This window comes from Molothrus ater, chromosome 17 (assembly GCF_012460135.2).
Source record: "Molothrus ater isolate BHLD 08-10-18 breed brown headed cowbird chromosome 17, BPBGC_Mater_1.1, whole genome shotgun sequence".
Lineage (NCBI taxonomy): Eukaryota > Metazoa > Chordata > Aves > Passeriformes > Icteridae > Molothrus > Molothrus ater.
Window position 1 is genome coordinate 11,643,645 of NC_050494.2, and position 21,838 is coordinate 11,665,482.

Sequence of the window (21,838 nt, forward strand, 5' to 3'; positions counted from 1 at the left end):
TTCACACAGTGAGACAGGCATAGTAGAAAGAGCTTGGCAACCAACCTTGCCTTTCTAAATAAACCAAATCATAGTGCTGCATATGTGGAAATAAAGGCTCTGAGAACTGTTATGAAGGCAGTGCATGTAACTGGTAAAACGTGTGTACTCCCTCTGCTCTGTGATCCTTGGGAGAACACATTTGCAACATCAATGAAATAAACACTGGTGCAGTAAAACGCCCTTGACAGGAATCCTTGGCTTGGGTAGCGCAGTTCATGGAAGTTCATGTCCTGACACAGGGCCTGGTGCCCTCACTGTCCCCTTCCCTGGCAAGCACAGCCTGGCTGGTGCCACCCCCTGGGCTGCCCCCAAGGAGATGTGCAGGATCCTACACCAAGGGGTACCTCAGAGAATGCACAAAGCAAGTGGGACGTGCATTTCAATATTACTGGTCACAGTAGCAATACTGAGATTTTTCTGAGCACCTGGCCACAGTGAACACCATGGGCATTGTTTGATTTTTGGGGTTTTTGCAGGGAATGTGCATTGCCAGTGAGTTTTTTATGCCACTTCGTGGCCCTTTCATGCTACAGTTCCTCAGTTTAGGTTGGTAATAACACGTCAGTGCTCTTTTAAAAGTGTTTCTGACCCTTCTGCTCAACGGCACGCAGGGGACTGGAGCCAAGCAGCCAAAGCAATACTGGGTTGTTCCAAGACAGCCAATGTGTGCCTGAGTGCACAGGCAGCCATGACCAACTCAGACCTGTGCTATGCCTTGGTTCTGCTCTGAATCACCACCAGAACCAAACAATCTCTTTGCTGTGTGCATGCTCCTCTGTGTACTTTATGGTAGTATTTTAGGGACTTTTTGTTTCTGGTAGGCAGTAGCTGATCAGTTCTTTCAAAGTAATCAGAGGTGCAGAGACAGTTCCACCAAAAGACATTGATCCTTCACGTGTTCTCAAAGATGACCAGAAGCATTTATAAGTAAAAATGTTACTTAGAGAGAAGCATGGCTTAGGACTTGCTCTGTAGGCATCTTAACACAAACACAGCTTTGGGTCTTGCCCTTGTGTCAGTGTCTGCAATAAGAGCCTGAGTAATTTACCCAAGATCCCATAGAGAGATAGCAGAATCAGAACTATGATTCGGGGGTTATTGAACTCTGGTGCAGGATTTCCTCTCCTCCAGTTTTCATTTTTCTTCTGTGCTCCTGCAAATACAGAGTATCCAAGCTCTTTGGAACTTTGCTTAAAGGAAGAATGTTAATCAAAGACAACCCTTGGAGAACTGGTACAGGTGTTTTGAATGTATTAATTCATGAGCAGATTTGTATAAAAAAATTTTTACATTCAAGAATTGAAATGCTTAGGTTTAATCTGGTTCTCAGTTGTAGTGTCTTAAAACCACTGAAAATGTGACCTTTAGCTGACCCATGACAATCCAAATTGACACCAGAAGGAGCTGGAAACTGGCTTCATTGTGACATTAATGGATTCCTCTTCTGTGATAGATATGGGGAAACAAACTACAGATTTAAAAACCATCTCTTTGGGAACTGCATCTTAATGATATCAGAATTGAATAAATATATGCATAGTTCCAGGAATCTTCTAATGGAGCCTCTGGGCTTTGATTTTTACATCTGCTTTTCTGTGGTTTTGTAGCTCACCTCGTGCACTAGCCATTCAATATATATTTTATATTACTACAATAGTTTGCACATTTATTTTTTAATGACAAAAGGCTCCCACCTCTTCACATCTGCATTGGAAGTATTTGCATAACTGAGGGCCTGCAGTGGTAAATGAAGGCAGCTCTTCTCTAGAGCAACGCAGATTGCCAGGCCTGGAACACCAAAGGGAAGCAGTGAGACACTAAAACATTTCCAAGTTCAGCCAGTTCTTTGTGGTGGGGGTGAGAGGAATAATTGTAAAAACAAGACAGCTAAATCAAAAGGAACTATAAAAAAATTACAGTTATTATAATTTGTTGCAGTAGAGCAAAGATTTACCGGAAAGCTGTGGCAAAAGTACCATTAATAAAACACATAAATACTCAGTAACCTAAGGGAGAGCTGTTTCACACTCTGAGAACCAGCTTCAGCAGAAATGATTACTTAAGAAATGTGGCTTGTAGTCTAATGGAATTCCCACTGTAACAGATAAAAAAACACCTCACCTTCTCAAAGATTATTTCATTGTTTAACATGTTGGCCCTTTAGTATCTACATTATCTTGACCATATAGGATTTTTTAAAAATGTTTATGGGGAAAATGGAGTCTGAATGTCAAAGTCTTCTAATCTTTATTGTTAAAGGGCTCGAACTTCAGTCAGTTCCATTTATGTTGCTGGAGACATCTGCAGGAAGTGTGAGCCAAGGTATCCACTTACCAATGACCACTGATAGCACATGGTAAAGATATTTAGATCCTTAAAGTAACACAGAGGTGCACAAGGAGTTTTTAGACCTACACATCTCCCTAATTTCTGAAAGTGGTGCCTTCAGGAAATGACCAGCACCTGGTCTGTTATAAAATGGATCCCACTGAAATAAAAGGAGGGAACTAATCCAGAAGACTTAGATAAGGGGAGGGGTGTTTGATGTGAACACTGGGGCCACTCTAGGCTACTGGAAAGAGCCCAAGGCTTCAGAGAGGTGTTTCCCATGGCAAAACTGGAGCCAAGGCTTGAACCTCATCCCAAACCTCTCTGGAGCTCAGTTGTGCTACCCACAATCTGCATGGATCCCTCCTCTGCAGAGATAGCTTTGAAGTGCACATCAAGGCACGTCTGTCCTCTAAAGCACTGCTGAAAACCTTGGAAGTCAAACTACTCTTCAAAATGTACTTTTAAGCAAAGTTTGGAAGATACTACTGCAAGGTAAACAGAGGGTGCAATATGCTTTGTTTAACTTGCTTAGCATGTTAAATCTCTCAATCCTGACATTTCTTTGTAGCATAAAGCTCTCCAGATCAGGTTATATATTATGCATTGTAAAACTCTAGTAGTGAAAACAAACATTGTTCCTAGAGTCATCTGTTTGCAATTTTCCTTGATTACTCTTCCAATAGATTTCAAGCTGTGGATTGAAAGATTTAATGCTCACATGGATAGAATTTGTTCCTTTTCTAATGATGACTTTTAGTTACATTACCCAGTCTTAAGTCAGCCTGCATTTCACTTTTGTCAAGACAAACGATTTTGTTGTCTTAAATCGAATTTTCATGATTGTCCTCAGCAATCTGTCACAGCAGAGTTATTTTTGCCTGGCTGTTCTGACAGCCAGCTCCTAAAAACAGCATCTGAGTATGTGTGGACAATGTTGGATGGTGCCAGTGGGGGATCAATGTAGGGATGACATAAAGGAGAAGGATCTGTAGATGAACTTGGCTTCCAGGCATCACAAGAATTTTGGACGCAGGGAGAATCAGAATCAACAGAATGGTGTCCCCACAAGCAGGCACAGCAACAAGGAGCCATTTATTGTAAAGGACAGGGAATGGGATGAGCTCTGCTCTGGGGATGGGAACAGTCACCCAGCAGTGGAGGAGGACACGGCCCCTTCCAGCTTTGGTGTCCCCTCTGTCTGTCACTGCCTGACCGTCACTGCCTGGCTCTCTGTGGCTGCCACAAGGCACAGCCAAGGAGGAGAGGTGCAGGTGGTGATGGAGACCTTGTTCCATGACACTCCCCCTCTCCTGCTGATGAGTTTACCTGAAGGGCTTTGCTGTGAGCCCTGAGCTCCTTGTAATTCCTTCTGGAAAGAGAGGGAACAAAACAGGGCTCTCCCCTCCCTCACAGCCCTTTGCATGGGGGTTGCACTCACATCTCCTTGAGGATAAAAACTTAAATTCTTCCAAAGCTCCTCTCGACATTGTTTTCTGTGCTTTTGATCATTTATTGTTTTTATTGCTATTAACAACGCAAAACTGAACTTCTAGTACTGGGAATTAGAATGAATGCTATGGAACTCTGACAGAATTATAGCAGATTTGTACATATATGGTTTTACATTGAGTAGAGTAAGAACTGGAACCAATTTGTTGTTACAAAAGTAAAAGTACAAATGTCCTCAAAATAACGTTCCAGAACAAGAGTGATTCTGAAGACACCTAACTATGCTAACATTACATGTTGAAAGATGATGAAAGAGCCTTTAATTCTAACTTTTGCAAATAACCCTTTTATGATTTATCAGATTTTAAGAGTTGTTTCTTAATTAAAAACATATATTAGTTGTATATGAGTTTATTTCTATGTATGACTTCTAAAGAGTTGTACTTCCAATTAGCTTAACACCTTCTAGTACAAATTAAAAATTAGGTAAAGTGAGTCAATGAGGAATGCTATAGGTGACATTTCCTATAAACATGAAATTAGGTACAAACTGTCTCATGGTTGTTAACTGTTCCCAGATGGAATAATGATAGTTCAAAGCTAGAATCCAGCACACACAACTTTCAGGTAAATTCTTTGGTTTATAGGTTTATTTGGAAATATCTACAGTTAAATTTTCCCACTTCTGAGCTTGACACAACATTATTTCTAGTTTTCTTTCTTTTGCTGTATTCACAATGGACTGATTTTTACATTAACTGGTACATTGGCACCAGAGTCCCAAAACCAAACCCCTTCAATGTGGAATTCATATGGAAAAAAAAGGGATTTCTCTTTCCTAAGGGGAAAACACAACAGTAACATCTGTAGCTCACCACTCGAGGGCTAAATCTGCCTCCACGTCAAATAAAGAACCCAGTTAGAAATTTATCTTTTTTTGTGATTGTTTAAAATTAAATTAAGGCATTTGGGACTGGGGAAGGTGTGAATCCATCTTCAAATGCAACATTTAAATTGAATTCACGTGGGGGAAGACAGGAGAATTCCAGCCACAGGCTGAGCAGGTCATGTAAAAGCTGAGCTGAGGAGGCTCTGGAGGCTTGTGCAGTCCTGGGATGTGTTTGGGACTGGAGCTGAACTCCAGGGACATTGTCCACTAAAAGGACTCTCAGGACAAATAACTTTGCCTTGTTTCTCCCAGGGTTAGGGGACACATGAGGGTTACAGTTATAGCAAAAGGGACACAAAATCGAAACATGACTTTTTATGCATGATTTCTAGCACAGAGTTTGCTCTCCTGTTTTCCTGCTCAGTTCCCAGACTGTCAGGAGAATTATCAACACCTTAAAGGCAGCAAGCTGTGTGACCTGTGTGGAGGGATTTGTCAGGGGAAGAAATTTCCAGGTTTTGGTCACAAAGGAACATTAGGAACATTAAGTATTCTTCATAACAAAGTTTGATTCTTTTTTAAAAACCCCAAAACTATACAATGTCTTTTAAAAAAGAATACCAAAAATAGTGTGTGTAGTGGTTTTATACAATAAATAATCTATTTTCTATAAATGTACAAAATCAGTTACACAGCAAGTAAGAAACTGATACAAATGCAATAACTGAAAGATATATTTAATTTTATAACTGTAATAATTTATTTATGAAATATATCCACATATATATAAAATATATCATATGTTTTGGCAAAGACCTCCCTTTCTTGTTTTGAACAAAAACTATTACCACTGGTTTAAGCCCTATATAGATATTTTTACTGTTGATTTCTTTTCACTTTTCTTTTGATCTCCATCTTTCTTCTTCTAAAATATAATTTAACAACAGGGGGTTATTGTTTAACCTATGTGCCCTGGGGAAAGTCTGCATGAAGGTCAGTAAACCCCCCAAAAAATTGTAATGTCACAAGTAAGGGATTTCCTCTCTTTTTAAATAATATAGAACAGGATTTGCAAAAGTTACTCTTTTTCCTTTGCTTACTCTTGCATCCTTGTAGCAAAAATAAGTCCATAATTTCTGAAGAAATTGTTTACACTGAAAAATGTCCAGGGTTGGATTTAATCCTTATTGCCATGTTTCTGGGTTATTTGGTGCTGGTGTTTCAATGGAGAGATAAAGGTGGGATTTGTAGCGCTGGCAAAGCCCAGGGGATGTGCTGTGGGTGTGACCTGTAGGGGCCTGGGACAGCAAATGGCCAGCACAGAAATGACTCTGGTGGCATCAAGTTCCACAGTGCTAGCCTTGCATCTGTAGGGAAATTCTTAGGGATGAATCACTGAAGTTCTGTTCACCAGCTACAGTGCATCCCCAAATAATCACTGTAAGTGTGTTTGAATGGAACTTCCAAGTGCAGGAATAACTTGTGCCTAAATTAGGTAATCTATTGAATACTCAATGTATACTCTTAACTTGCTATAGTTTATAATAATATTTATATTAGCCATTCATATTTATTCTGCATAGATACTGTCATTTAAACATCTGCCACAAAGTTACAATATGATGATTCAGGCTTGCGTACATTAACAAGAGAAAGATTTTGTATCTGTTTATTCTTAATGAGAACTGATGTAGAGGCAGTCTCCCTCTAACTCTCCATGTTCTCCACTTGCAGCTGCCTGCACAGAGCTGTGGATGGATTCTTCAGACACAGAGCAAACAGTGAGTGGAACAGTTTCTATTGTACTTGTTTAAATCACAGAGAAAAACGTTTCCTGAAGCTTTGCATTGCTGAAGTTTGGGTCTGCCTTTGAAGTTTTCCTCAATAGTGATACATTCCCTGCCAGGTTACATGATAAAGATTATCCTTTTCTGAGGCTCTCTCGAGGGGAGAAAAGCTTCTTCATACAGGTTCCCATGCCCTCAGAGGGGCACTGCTGAAATGGAAGTGTTGCCTACTGCTGAATTCTCCACTGGCATCACACTGAAGCATCAAGTTTGTCCAGCTCAAGGGAGAGTTGTAGTTTAAGTTCTTGTTTCTGAGCTCCAGCAAATAAATGTTAAAGCTTTAAAGAAAACAAAGCAACAAACAAATAGAGCCAAACTGTTGAATATTCAGCACTAAGTCCCTGGTAGCTAATTGTGGTTGCCCTCCTTGGTTATGTGTACAGAGTAAGCTCTACACAGTTCTCTAATTAGCTCTGCTCAAATAATCACAGCGACAAATTCAGCTTGGGGACTTCTAATCCAAGTGTTTCCCTTCACAGCAAAGAATTTGGGGTATTGGTGTGACTTTTTTAGAAGTGGCAATATTTGAAACTGGCTACTGGGTCACAGTAACCTCCTCATACCTGACATCAAAAGCAGATTTACTTTTCCCTCCAGATACTTCTTCCACAAAGTTTTTCCTGTTTTTTTTACCTTAACACTTCAGCTATTACTGGAGCACTGCACTGGGATGTGTAGCTTAATTTGCTGCAGTGCTAAATGAGGAAAAACATGATAGACAGGAACAGCCCTTGACCTAAAAAAAAAGCCAAAATATGTATTGGCTTATAGCCAAATAATCCAACTTTTGAAGGGGTTACATCAACACAAGAAAGGCTGTAGCAGTTCTGTGTATAGTAAAGTTTATTTTAAAAATTAAATTAGGAAAAAAAAAAAACACCCAAACAACTCATGGGCCAAATTTTGTCCTTAATTTAGGAAGGAGTGATAATATTCAGTTGAAAGAATAAGGATTCTACAATACAAAGAATATTTATGGAAAATGAATATTTCTTTTTAACATTAAGCATCTGTAACATACCTGATTTATTCAGAATTCTCCAGACTCTCTGTGCTACTGAACAAAATTGTGTTCCTCTTCCCTGCATTGGTCTTTCTCCTCTGTCTTTTTCATTGATCCATGATTTCTGTAGAATAGAGATTGCCTAAACTTGTCACTGTGTTCTCATCAATGTCCCCAGAGATGAAATGACAATGTCATGCTCTTTGTTAGACTGCATAAAACATTCCAGATCAGTGCAATGTTCAGCATGCCCCTAACTGGACAGATCTGCTGTTTCAGAATCACCACATCATAAAAAGAAACAGAAAAAAAGAAAATTCCAAGGAGTACTGGCTGGCTCTGGCCTCTTTCCTTCACTCATTAAACTCTGATGTGACACAGGAGTTTTCTTGCTTTTTTTCTTCCTGTTCACTCCCCCATCCCACTGAAGGGGAAGTGAACAAGCATCAGTGGAAGTGCTTGGCTGCTGGCCAGGGTTAACCCACCACAACTGCAGAGGGGAGGTTTATTTAAAATCAATACCTTTTAATCAGTTCCTCTTGAAAAATGCATCTTGATTCATTTATCTCCATGAAATGGCCTCATCATGGGGCCAGGTTGCCGTGACAGGAAAAGACACTCACCTCCTTCTGTCCTGCATTCTTCTGCAAAACTGCAAACACTGCTTGTCATGGGCATCCAAACAGGAGCATCGCAGTGAGGGCTGGGGAGCGCCCTGAGTCTGCCCTGTGGACCTCTTGCCTCTGAAGCTGCCTCTGTAGTTAGACAGTCCATATGGCACAGTCCTCCTGTTGTGAGAATCACACAGGAACCAATTAAAATTATGTTCCACCTCTTTTCTAGTTTAGTGAAGATATCTGTTGATGGAAAGCAATAAATAGTGGCAGAAAAATTAAACCCTGTGCTCATCTAAGTTCTCCCTGTACTAGGTCATAACTTCTGCTTCATCAGCTCAGGCTTTCACCAAGTTATAAATTAGCAGTTATAAATTACCAAGTTATAAATCCTTCAGCTCTACTGGAAGGATTAATTGGCAGATACACTACTAGAAAAAAAAATTGGAATACCTAAGAGGTGATGCAAACACATCCCCAAGTTATCATGTATTTTACTCCTTATTCCTGTGTTGTGTTGGTTTCCCCAGCCAACGCACAGAATCTGTCACATTCAGTGCCTTGGCTGGTCTGAAGTGACAGAGGAGCTGTGCTGATTTCACCAGATCAGTAACATTGTGTAGCTGTCATGTAGTTCATGGTTCTGAGCCTGATTTGCCATTAACTTTATCATTGAGCAATTGAGAAAACTGCCAGCATGACTCATTTACTGCATCAAGTTTGGAACATGACCCCTGGAGTTTAAAATGCAAGAAACTCCCAGGTAATCCTCCTTGTATGGTTCTACCTAGGATAGAGATCCTATCCTGTGCTGCAGCACACCAAGAAATCATTAGGAGGTACCTCTCTTTATCTCCTGCATGATTTGTTTTCAATGGATTATGGTCAATATTCCTATCAGGAAAGGACATGGTTCTTCACTGCCTGCTAAAATCCCCCAAAAGAGTTGAATAGTTTGGATTGATGTCATAAATTACTCTCTTCCAAGCTGTTAAAGAATCTCAATCAACAGCAGCTGTACCCCCCATGAAACTTCTGGAGACTCATTAAAGTTCCTGAGGACTTGAGGGATGGGCTAAGCAAGACACAAATCCATAAATGCTAAAAATCTGAAGAGAATCTCATGTTCAAAAGCAAGAAAGAGGAGGGGAGGAGTGGGGAAAAAAAAAAAGAAAAAGACAGGGAAGAGGAAGTCAGAGTCAGTCTAGAAAGGTTACAGAAAGGTTACAGAACAAAGCCTGAATAATGAGTCTGGAACCACTACCTTCACATAGCTCTGCTTCTTTCATTTCTGCTTTCATAAAAACATCACTAGGCTGCTAATGGGAAAGCTGCAAATCTTCCATTTTCCCACACACATGGTGGGCTGAAAGGTTCAGAAACATTATTTTCCTAATCTCTACAACAGTTTTTGATGCAACAGCAGTACAGTTGATGCAAATCATTTATTCAAGCCTCTGCACTCCTAGTGCATTTGTACCAGTGCACCTTGTCTTTCACAGCCTGAACCCATCAGAGCTGGGTTGATTCTAAAATCATCCTGAGAGAGAAAAAATCACAAGCAATACTTCTGTGTTCAGAGCCCAGGGGATGGTTTTTCTCCAGCAGGTCCTGGTCTGCCTCCATGCAGAAAGTGTTCCTTATTTTCACCACTTTGCTCCTATGCCAGGACACTGGGAGAGACCAAGAACACCCACATTTGTCTTAAAAGACTTTAGGACTTGATTTTGGCCTCCCTTCTCAAACCATCATTTAAAAAGCTTTTTGTTGTCTTTAGGATTAGGAGCAAATCCCATTTTATAATTTAAGAGTATTAATAATTCTATACTGACATCTGCATTACAATAATGAATGTGAAATTGCTAATGTAGGGAACTCCTGACATAAATAATTTCTCCATGGTCGTATTTTTTTTTACACATTCATGTTTTTATGAAGTAAGAACTGATATTTAGAGGCAGGAGTGGGGGAAAGTTCCTTTCTTTTTAACAGTGGCAAACCATCTATGAAAAGCGTCTGGTAAAATTCTGTTATTCAACTTCCTGCTCCAACTGAGACTAAAATGGAAAGATGAATTTTGTGTGTTTTAGACAATGTGAGAGCCCTGTTTAATGACAGATAGTTTTCCAGGGCATAAAGAAGCTTCTTGCAGCTTTTGCAGATGTCATCCTACATTGTGCTAATGAGACATAAAACACTGTAATATATTATTCTCATTATTTAAAGTGGTTCCTTGTTCAAAAGTTCACTCGTTTAAATATGATACTGGGCTTTTTTACTCTAAAGTTAAGTTTTACCAAAAGCTCTGTGGGACTGAGCTGAGTCACAGTTTTCCCTGAGTCAGAGGCTCTGCCTGAATAGCCAGAGAGAAAGAGGGGCATAAGTTTTATTCTTAATTGCTGCAATTGGCAAATTAATGGACCAAGCAGAAATGTCATCAACTTTTGATTTTACCTCAATCCATCACTATGTGAACTCCAGTGATTGAGGAAGGGGCCCATTAGCAATCTGCTGCCTTTCCTAAGAGACAGTAAATTCCAGCAAACAGGGAGGAGGGCAGATATAATTATAATTACAAGTGATAAGAGCCATGAATCACAGCCTTAAGGAAAGGAGGAAAGTGATATTTTAGATACTTCTTCTGATCTTTCTAATTAAGTACATTATGCTTCATAGCTTAGAAAATGTATTCAAGGCTACTTCATTCTCAGTGGACCAGAAACATGTGCCAATGCAATGACATTTTCAAGTGTTTCAAGTTTCAAAGACTTTTAACCAGAATGAAGTTTTTGTGTAAGGTAATGTGAAGATTTGCCAATCAGAGATAGAAATACAATAACCCAAATATGCCTGGTTTTGGCTTCTAATCTAAAAATTCAAACTCAAACAAAATACACTTCAAAAGCAACCCAAAGTCTTTCAAATAATAATCATGAAGAGTTTGGTGAATTGTATATGCACAGGGCACTTTGTGTCCCCTCAGTGAATATAAGGATCAGCTGGAGTGAGGCACAGGCAGAACTGGGAGGATCCTGAACTACCAGTTCCTTACACTGTCTTTTATGATCCAGTCCCTGGACAAAGTACTGGCTGAGCCATTTACTAAATGTTTTTGGAAATTTCTCTGCAGCATCCACAGGTTTTTAATTAATTCATTTTTTAAAGGTTTACATTTCACAAGAAAATTTGAATTCCTGACTTTTAACTCAGTATGCAGCATTTCTTCCTTTAGGAGAATAAAATTCTCCTGAAGTAAACGAATCTGAGTTTAAGATATATTTGCAGCTAAGGTGTGCTGTGAGTCCTTCATGCCTTTCTTCTCTACAAAGTGGAGAATAAGCAAAGACATTTCTGAAACAGCCTTTCCAAGGTACTCCTTTGAACTGGTATCTGATTGGCAACATCCAAATCTGTGATTTCTGAGGCATTACACTCTTTTGGGAGGTTCACTATGATTACTCCAGCCAGCCAGTGGGTGCATAAAGGTCTGCATGCTCAGTGCTTTAGCATTTTCTAACAAACAAAGAGAAGGTCTGAGTTTAAGGAAATAATTGCTTCTTCAATATAAGCTATTTGTTCTTGACTCTGTATGCAAAAAAAAAGCCCTAAGAAAACTATCACAACTCTTCAGTACTTGCAATAATTCCATGTGTGGCAATTGTGATTAGTCAGTGCAACAGATAATGAAGATAATCTCATGTATAACAGAGCAGCACAGAATTAATCATAGCACAGTGTGTTCTTGTCAGACTGGGTACTAGAGGATGAAATAACCCAGATGATTTGTGTACTTTGTGTCCCCAAAACACAATTAGAAAAGCTCTCCCCCTACGAGCCAGCTAGCTCTTGAGGAAGGTTTTGCCATTAAATTAACAGAAATAGGCATTTGTTTGTTGAAATAAGACAGGAAGTCCAAGCAATTGGTACCAAGTGATTTTTCCACTGAACAGCCATTCTGAAACAGTGAAAATCTTCCAAAGAAGAAAACTTCCTGTTGGAGGATTAATACCTTCAGGGTGAATTGGAAGTGAGATTTGCCTGACTCCTTCTGTCCTCCACTCACAGCGAAGGCTCAGAATTCAGGCAGACAAATCCAATTGGTTTAATTTTATAACATGTGGCTGAGTTTCTCATGCTATGTTATAATTGATCTAGGAGCTGCTATTATTTTCTACTTTCCCAGCCACTTAAACACAGCAGATACCTTCAGGGCACTGGGGAGTTTCAGCCTAAACAAAGGGATGAGGGGGTTGCAGCAATCATCTTAGATGCTGTGATTTCAGGATTCAGCCAATATATTTTCTGGCACACATCCAGACCAGCAAGGCTCCCAACAGTCTCCAGTGCTTTCAGACAATCCCAAAATGCATGGGATCCCTGGAAGGACCACTGAGAGTAAAGGGAGCAAAATTTACCATCCTCCAAGTGAGACAAAATGTCCCCAGAATGAAGGATGATGCCTGGGGAAATAACAGATATTTCTGTGTGTATTTTGATATAAAGGCACTGCAGTAGCACTGTGTAGCCTTGCAGATGAAGAGATCATTGGCTGCTCTGGAAGTTGGCTCCAGCTCTTCCTGTAACAGATGTGGGTTTTTAGGAGCTCACAATAGAGGCACCTCCTATATTCACCCATCCTTACCATTATTTAAGGAGTAAAACATCTCCAAAGGATGCCTGACTTGTTGCTCTGGTCATCCTGTCCACATTCTCAGAAGCTGCACTTTTTCTGGGTAGCTTTTTGAAGTTAAAGCTATTTTCAGATGAAACTACTTTTTATCTTTTATAGCCACACCTTTCTTTCCCACATCCTAAATTTAGTAGTGCTCAGTGTTCCTAGATACTGAACAGGCTCCTATCATCCAAAAAGATGCACCTCCATGACCTTGCTATCTTATCTTTTAATTAATATTTGTTAATTTGCAAGGATGCCAATTCGTTTTAGCTCATTAATTACAGCAAACTTAGGTAATAAGCCAAGGACTGCACACACCTGCTTCACCACTCAGGCTCACTGACCACGTGAGTTCTTTGATTTTCCTCTCCCTGGGGCTTCTTGTACCCATGTCAGGCTCTGTGAGAATCTGGAGCTGTTTATCACTCTCCATCCTCCTCTTGTAGCTGTCAAAGGGGTGTTACAGGTTCTGTTTCTCAAATATGGTCAGAACAATATCTGAGTTGTGGAGTGGAAAAGCTGGGGTATATTTATTGGGGTAAACAATATGAATCATGCCTGGGGGTGTCCCTTAACATCCCAAATCCCCAGAGAGGCTGGGTAGAGCTCACCCTGATAAAGAGAGCCTGCCCTAATAAACTGAGGCTGTGTGTCACAGAAATACCTCTCTCAAAACAACTCTCAGCATCTCCTTCGGTGCCTCATGTCAATCCCAATCTGCTCCCAGCCCCGTTACAAGATATATCATCATTAATTTAAAGAAATAAGTAAAATTTGGAGCAGCATCTTCTATCTGTCAGACCCAAATTCTCATTATTCCTTTTCTCCCTCTGACTGGCAGTCAGTACTATCAGTAAGTGGTTCTTACCATTTACCAGTGGCATAAAACCACTGAGGTAAAGCCCAAAAGACAAAGCAGCTGGGAAATATGGATGAAATTAATAAAATTAAGATTTTTTCAAACTAAAATTCAGAGTACTTACTGCTGCTTCAGAAGCCACCCCAGCAGTGCACACAAGGAACACACACTACTGCATGTTCCTACCTCTCTCCACAGCCTGTAGAGTTCAAAACCCACCGCTGGTTTAAAAACAAATAAAACAAAAACCCAGGGGAAAATAAACACATGGTGTTAAAATGTAAGACTGGTGAAAGTGACTGTGGTTTGACAGCCCTCAAGAGTGTTTATTCTTAGAATTAGACCAGCAGGAGCAGCAGTGGTGAAATTTCAAAGCCCTGGCTATCAGCATGTCTCATCCCTGACCTCATCTTCTCAGGGCCAGCTCCTGCAGGGAAGTAGGATTGGAACTGCACAGCCGAATCATTTCAGATCTTCCTGAGATTGCTGTAAAACATCAGTCCTGGGAGTACTGTCAGTAAGCTCAGAGGAAATATTCTACTTCTAGACTGAGGAGGGCATGCAAGCTATGCACACTTCAGACAGAGAGACGCTGAAAGTGTGAGATGAATACACATTTTAAAATGTAATAATATCTCTGAATAGAGAGGCCTAAAATCAAATAAAATATAACAATTACAGCAGGAGCCTGTTCAGTAAATCTATTTGAAATATTCTTCATTTCACATGAAGATTTTGCAAGACAAACAGATTCCACATGTTCCCATGAACAGTAAAGATTGCAAAATCAGGGCGAGCTTCATTCAGAAAAATAAAATCAACTCAACAAAGATTCATCATTTCAGTTTTGGCATTTGGTTCTGAAGGTTAACCATGTGCACTGTTCAGCTGACAGATCAGCTTCCTTATTCGAGCTGCCTGGCTGGCAGCCACTGTTTTATCATCGTGCCTCTGACTAGCAGGGATTTTCAATCTGATCTGGAGTTCATGAGCACCTGCTTAATTGTTCTGCTGAACAAGAGATCTTGAGCTGTGTACTTTTATTTCCATTAAAATACTTCACACCAATACATCACCTATACTTATTTAATGATGAATAGAATTATCCAGAATTGGGGTAATTATGATAATTTAGAACATCACTTAATGTCCATAAGATTAAAAGCATCTTAAATTTTTTGTGGGCTTCTGTTCAACAAAATTCAATCACCAAAGAGATGCAGGTAACAAAAAGATGCTATAAAGGAAAAATTGGCCAGCAGCACATGCAGTTAGAGCAGAGTAAGCACTGGGTTGTATTAAATCCTGTCTGTTGGAACACCATCCTGAGACATCATCTGTGTGTGTGTGAGCAAAACTGTGAGTGAAGTAATGCTAGGCTACAGATTGTTTCCTTTCTGAGATGATTTTCTGATGGTAACCTAAGTCAGTAATGAGCAAAGATCATTAACTCATATTTGTTGGAGAGCTGGGTGCAGCTGGGATCTGCTCAGGCTGTTTAGTTCCTGACAAACCCATTCATCATCACTTACAGCCACAACCACAAGTGTCTGAAAAGCCTTTCTCACCTCAGCCAGTGTCACCTGAGGTCAGGAAAACACATTTCTGTTGGGCACTATCTGGAGCTAACTTGTTGCTAAGGATTATCTGACTTGCCTGAGTCACAGAAACAAATTTTTTTTATTAAGTGACAAAATACCAGATCCTTCAGTGACCCCATGTGCTCCCACAGCAAGGAACACTGAGCAGATCCTCTCCCAGTGTGTCCCACACAGCAGAGACAGACACAAGTCCTGTCCCTGTCCTTGCTCTCCCCCAGAGGAAACTGAACCTGTGTTAAGTACAGAGGATCAGAGCAGCAACACAGTGTTAGATCAAAATATATCTTTCACTTTTTCCATCCAATTTGCCTGATTCAGAAATTTATGTAACTGGCAGACAGGACTCTTAGATCATCATGTAACTGGTCTTAACAGTGTGGTCACAGAATTTCATTCACTCCTCTTTTGACCATAATAACAAATACCAAAATGACATGTCATTTAGGAAAGAAAAAAACACTTTTGCTTTGTTTTAGACCCTTCAAAAAACATGTTCTTATTTTTGGTGCTTAGTTTGAGTGAGAAATTCTCCTTTGGAAATGTCTGGATTATTGCCATAGGTGCTCATTTATTTTAGAATTGAAGACCACTTGAGTGTCTGTGCCCTCATGACAGTAACACTTTCTTAGGAGTTGTCACCTTTTTAATCTATCACTCATCATTCTGAGCATCAATAGAGCTTCATGCAACAACATTCATGTTATTTACTGAATGAACTATATTTGTTATTATTGCTGTTGAATGTACAATCTCAGTTCATATTGAAATATAGGATCCCTCTGAAGTGCAGATCTAAAAGTAGTGTTGCCCATATTTTCTTCCTTGCCTATATTTTCTTCTTTAACTTACAAAATTAAGCATCAAGCTGTGCCTGTATTACATCAGTGGGTACTGTCTAAAAGATAATTCATTTTCTAAAATGTGTCTGTAGCTATAGATCAAGATAAGCATAATTAATCACTTGACCAAAAAAAAATACATTGCAAACTAATCCCTGGCTAATCAATCTTATCAGTGAGAACAGTTTACCAGCTTTTAATTACCTTTGTTATGCAACCTTTGTTTGTCTACACCACATAATTGCATTATTCTCTTTTGACTTACCTGCCTTTCTTTAGGTCATCTTCTTTTCCACTTTCCCACTGCTGCCAGAATGAAAGACTCACTATATCAAACCAACACTGGTGCTCCTCATGGGCTGGACTAACAGCAGTGGTTCACAGTCAAGTATAGAGCAATACTCAAAACATGTGTGCAGAGATAATTTCTCATTTAATTGGTGAAAGCTGTAGGGAGTCAGAGGCTCCACATTCTGCAATTTTGTGCTTTTCTACAACTGTCACCCTGCTGATCTAAGTGGTTTCTCAGCAGGGATAGAAATAGACCTTCTATTGTCACTCTGTCTCCAACAGCTTCAATAAAAACTTTAACTGCTTTTCCAGAAAAGGAGGAGAGGCCACGACCAAGATTTGTTTTGAATACATTACAACAATGCTTAACAGCTCCTGTTGGGAAAAGCAGAAGAAACCAGAGGAGGAATTGAAGTTTGTATTTACAGTACAGAGGCAAGAGTAGCCTGAAAACAGAAAGTACTGAGGAAATTTTGTGGGGAACAAGAAGTGATAAAGTGAAATAAATAAGTCAAGGGGAAAGAAAGAAAAAAATAAGAAGCAATTTTAGGGTTTGATGTAGTGGGGAAAAAAATATAAATAAGCAAGAAAAATACCAGAATCAACAGATGTCAGGAAGACGTCTCCAAACTTTAGCACCAACTTTCTGGCCTCTCACTGTGTATATGATCCTCCAAGTTGCATTGGAGCCAAACTTTTAGTAAATACAAAAACTTTCCACAACATGTGTACAAGAGGAATGTAAAAGCCCCTTTTACAAACAGCCAGTCTGTACACATCCCGTGGTTACTTGCATTTCAAAGAAGTAGTGTAACTTGCTCAGGATATTAAATTGCCCGAGCAGGCCTGGTTCCCCTCATTCACATCCCAAAGAACCTCTTGACTTCCTGAGATTTTATTCCAAATCAATCACCAGAGCAGAATTAGTGCCTGTTCATGGCACATGGAATCTTAAATCCTGCTCCTGTTGCACTGAAAGGGTTCAAAATACCCAATACACTTAATTTAATGTTTACCTCTGCCCTGGGAGCATTCCTAGGAAGAATCCAAGGATTTCCGAAAATCACAACTGTGCTGTTTCAGTGAGAGTTTTGTACCTCTGTCACCTGTCCATGGAGCAGGACAGCAAAGCTGCCCAGTTCAGACAGATTTCAGGAAATTCAGTCCCTGCTGGACTGATTCCAGGCTAATTTACCATCATACGCCCACTCTTTATCAGCCTCAGAGGTTCAATTCACCCAGTTCCAACAGTGTTGTTAGGTTGTACAAGTTTATGTCTTTGGAGCTAAAAATGTATTATTCTGTGTGAATAATTAATATTGAAATTGAATGTATTCATTCCATGGTTTGCATAGAAACATCCCAGCACATGGCATAAAAACTATAAAAAGAGAATTTCCTAGTCCTCACATTAAATCATTTCAGGTTAACTTATACCCAGTGGGGGTAGACTTCACAGATCTGCTGCTATTTTATGTACAACTGACTTCAGTTAAGAAAGCAAAGACTTAGAACCCCAACTGTTTACTATATACAGACTTCATTGTCAATTCTACAGGTATCATGAAAATATTATATGCCTTGTTTCCTAATTTGTTGTTGTTTCTTTAGCGATATTGGCACAAAACTTTCATGTAGGAAAACTCTCCATGTCACTGAATTAATGCACATGAAATAATTTTGGCAGTGGAATGAAAATTGTAAGTCCTGTAGACTTAAAAAAGGATATCCTAAAAAAAAAAATCATAAAGAAAAAGGGGAGTGTGTGTTTAAAATTAGCAGAAGTCTATTTATTCAGTGCGTAGGGGAAAAGGAATGTCATTCCTCCATTTTCACTGGTGAGGTCTGACTTAAATTTACTGAGTCATAAATATTTGGCTAAAATAACCCTAAGTAATCCTGGGGTGGATTAGTGCAGGTATGGAACTCAAAGAATTGAATGACTTGTGTGAATGCATGATACTCACAGGTTGGTAGAAGTTCAAAAGACGTCATCAGACATGGCCTCTAGCCAGGACACACACGTGAATTTACAAATTAAGTGCCCTAAACCCCATTTGACTTAACCTAGTTTATGGCTACTTTCTATTTTTCTACTCCTTTTGTTATTTTAATCTCATTAAAAGCTTTGCAATCGATTCAAAGGCAGATCTAAATCATTACAACTGTTCCCAGACTTCAGTCACCGGAATACTTCAAGTTCACATCCCAGAGTCTGAAAATCTTGAATTCCTGAAGTCATTTGTTGTCAGGTTCATCTGATGTCCTGATTATTTTTGTACTGAACTGATCGCTGTGGTTGCTACAGGAACTTATTAGCCTGGGAGAATCTTTACAAATCTGAGGTCTGTTTTGGTTACTCAGTAAGACAGGATATATACAGTGGTGTAGGAAAAGGAGGCCCCTAACCTTTGGGATGTAGGCAAAGTGTCACTCTTCCTGGATGCTTTCTTCCATTAAGCACTGTCAGGCAGACAGCAGAGCAGCTTTTCTGCACGTGTGCTGCACCCCCGCCGCCCTGTGTGGAGCTCAGAACTTCCAATCCAGGGGAAACGGCTTCAAAATTTGTTTTTATTACGAGTTCAAACAAAAGCTTGCGTTTCCGCAGAGCACAGTTATAAAAGGCTTTCTTTTGTAACATCTTAAAATCTGGCATATTGAATTTTTCAAACATTATCTTAACGTCTCGGTATTTTTCCACGCTAATTGGTATCAAAACTAGTACAGCTGCACGCACGCACACTATTCCCGCTCTGGCAGCGGGTGAGTTGTTAGAAACACATTTCTCGTGGGCAATCACCGCTATCGCTCCTGTCACCCATCCCGGCGCACCGCGGGGTCCGGGCCGGGCAGGTGCTGCGGGGGCAGCTCGGGGGGCTGCGCTGGGCTCCCCCGGCCCCGCCTCCGGCTGCCCCCGCGGGGTCCCCGGGGCTCCCCCGCCCCTCCCCGCCCGCCATTTCCCGCACTCACTCGGGGGTGTTGATCCAGATGATGTCGAGGTGGCAGTAGTACACGCACTCCTTGTCCTTGTAGGTGTAGCAAGTGCAGCGCCGGGCCCGGTGCCGCAGCGCTCCGCCGTCCGCCCTGGCCCTGCCGCCCGCGGCCGCCGCCGCTCCGCTCTCGTCGCGCTCGCGGTGTCCCGGGCCGGCCGCCGGCAGCGCGGAGCGGGGCCGGGGCAGCGCGGTCCCTGCAACAGCCGCGCTCAGCTCCCGGCAAATCCCGGCGAATCCCCGAGCCCGCACACCCCCGCCCGCAGCCCCCCCGGGCCCGGCCCCGCTCCCCGGGAGTCCCGGGGCGCCGGGAGCACCGTTATGTTCGTGTGCGCCCCGGGCTGCAGCGCCAGCCCGCGGGGCTCGCGATAAACCTACGGGCGGCCAAAGGATGGCTTCGCAATCCCGTTCTTTGCAGCGCACCGGAGTGGGCTGCTGCTTGCAGCCTTTGGAAGGAGGGGGAAAAAAAAGGCAACACAAAAAAACCACCCAGCCTTTCTTTGTGTGCATGCGTGGAAGTGGGCAAAGAAAGAAAGAAATTCACGTTACCTGCAGTCGACGTAATCGTAAGTCCAAAGAGGAACAATAAACCCAGCTCCATTAAACCCAAATTGCACGCTGGTTAACTGCAGGCAAAGGTGAACTGCAGGCGCGACTGAACCGTTCCAGGAGGGATCGCTTCAGGTTGGAGGCAGGGAATATCCTGGGGCCGGCGGCACACGCTACTCCCGGGAGCTGGCTCCCACTCGGAGGTGTGATTAGCGCTTCTCCCTCGCAGTTAATTTCCTCCAGTGCAGACTTAGTCCTGAAGGGGAGAGTGTTATCAAAAGAAGGGAAGATCCATCGCTCGGCTTTTCCCACACACACCTCCCACCCCACCCCCAAATCGGATCAGCAACCGGAGCTGCTGTTTTCCAGCTGCAGACGCCTCCCACCCGCCGACAGCTGCCGGCCTCCCCCGGGGCGCGGGCCGGGGGCGGGCACGGCCCCGCACCGCCCCTCTCCCCGGGCAGGTAACAGCCGGGCTGGGGCAGCACATCCTCCCGGAGAGCCACGGCCCGCTGTGCTGCTCTGCCGTCAGCTCTTTTCAATTACCTGATGCTGTTGCTCCGTGTCTGATTCCAGGAGGAATCGCTTGTGTAATAAAGACGCAGCTTTTTTTGAGTTAAAGCTGGGCTACAGATTTGAGAGTTGTTTGGAGGGCTTTTTTTTCTTTTTTTTTTTCCCCCCAAGACTCTGCCACTGATTTCTGTGGGTGAAATTAAGTCACCAATTTATTCATACTTTCTTTTCCCTACTTACCTATGAGCACCTCTTTGCAGGCAAACCCACCTAGAGTGCAACACTTAAGACAAATTTCGTACTGTGTGAAATACCTGATAGCTTGACCTAGGAGAACACTCCAGCTTGTGGCCCCATTTTCTATCATAGTAGCAGCTATTAAGCGATAATAAGTAAGGGTTTAAGGCAATTGGCTGTATCTATTCTTATAGTAGTATGTACAATATATCCTGTTTTGAAAAACACATATTATAGAGAGCACATTGAGACATGTTGCAAACTTAATTGTGGATATTTTAAATCAAAATGTTTCACTTAAGAATGTTTCAACACTAACAGAGCTGCAGCCAAAATTTCTTTTATGTGTCATGCCAATTTAACATGTCCACTAAAATCTGTAAGAAACTGGTTGGAGGATCACCCAGGAATTGTCCAATTGATGAACACTGTTCTCTACAACCTCACATTCTTCTCCAGCCCTGCCCCCGACTCCAGCTTCTGGTGTGGACTGTCCAGTACCACTTGCAAAGAAACCTCATTAAGATGTCATGTTTTGTCAGCTTGTCAAGCCTTGCCTTTGTCAGTGCCTGAAGATTGAGAGTTTTGGAGTGGACCGTGTTCCCAGCTGCTCACAAAAGCACGGTGGTCACCAGGCAGGGCAATAGCCTCAGGCAAGCCCACAGCTCTCTGTGGAAATTTAAATTGCTCTTATTTCACACTATATGTGCAAATTACAAGATGTTCTCGTAATTAATACGGGGGGGAACCTGTAAACTACTAAACCTGCAAACTAATACAGAACCCCTGTAAATTACTGAATTTAAGAGTATATTGAAGTTCATAGCTGGGAAAGAAGTGCTTGCTCACCTTGAGGGATGAGGAACTGCAGTGACCTGAATGTTTGTACCCTTTGTTTTGCTGGAGTAGGGGGGGGTCTGTGTGTGTTCAAGCCAAGCTCCCCAACATCAGCAGAGTTACAGTTCAGCCTCACAGTTCTAGGGGTGCTCTGTTTTGAAAAATATTGTGACAAAACAGCTCTGAAAAAAGGAATTGGTTTGAAGTTATTGCCATTTCTTATATACCTAGAAAAAATTAGTTGTTTCAGATCAGGAAGTTCTAGATATTGT

The 21,838-nt window shown here is 41.4% G+C and overlaps 1 protein-coding gene across 1 annotated transcript; it reads right to left on the bottom strand.

Annotated features, from left to right (window-relative positions):
* Positions 1-4,450: 4,450 nt before the first annotated feature.
* EDN3 (endothelin 3) lies at positions 4,451-20,287 on the bottom strand. The gene is made up of 5 exons (XM_036395813.1): positions 19,980-20,287; positions 19,411-19,627; positions 8,185-8,349; positions 7,580-7,685; positions 4,451-6,836 (listed from the first exon to the last, which is right to left on the bottom strand). The coding sequence occupies exons 1-4, from the start codon at positions 20,029-20,031 to the stop codon at positions 7,613-7,615; spliced, it is 507 nt and encodes a 168-aa protein (XP_036251706.1). The 5' UTR covers positions 20,032-20,287; the 3' UTR covers positions 4,451-6,836; positions 7,580-7,612.
* Between the last annotated feature and the right edge of the window lie 1,551 nt (positions 20,288-21,838).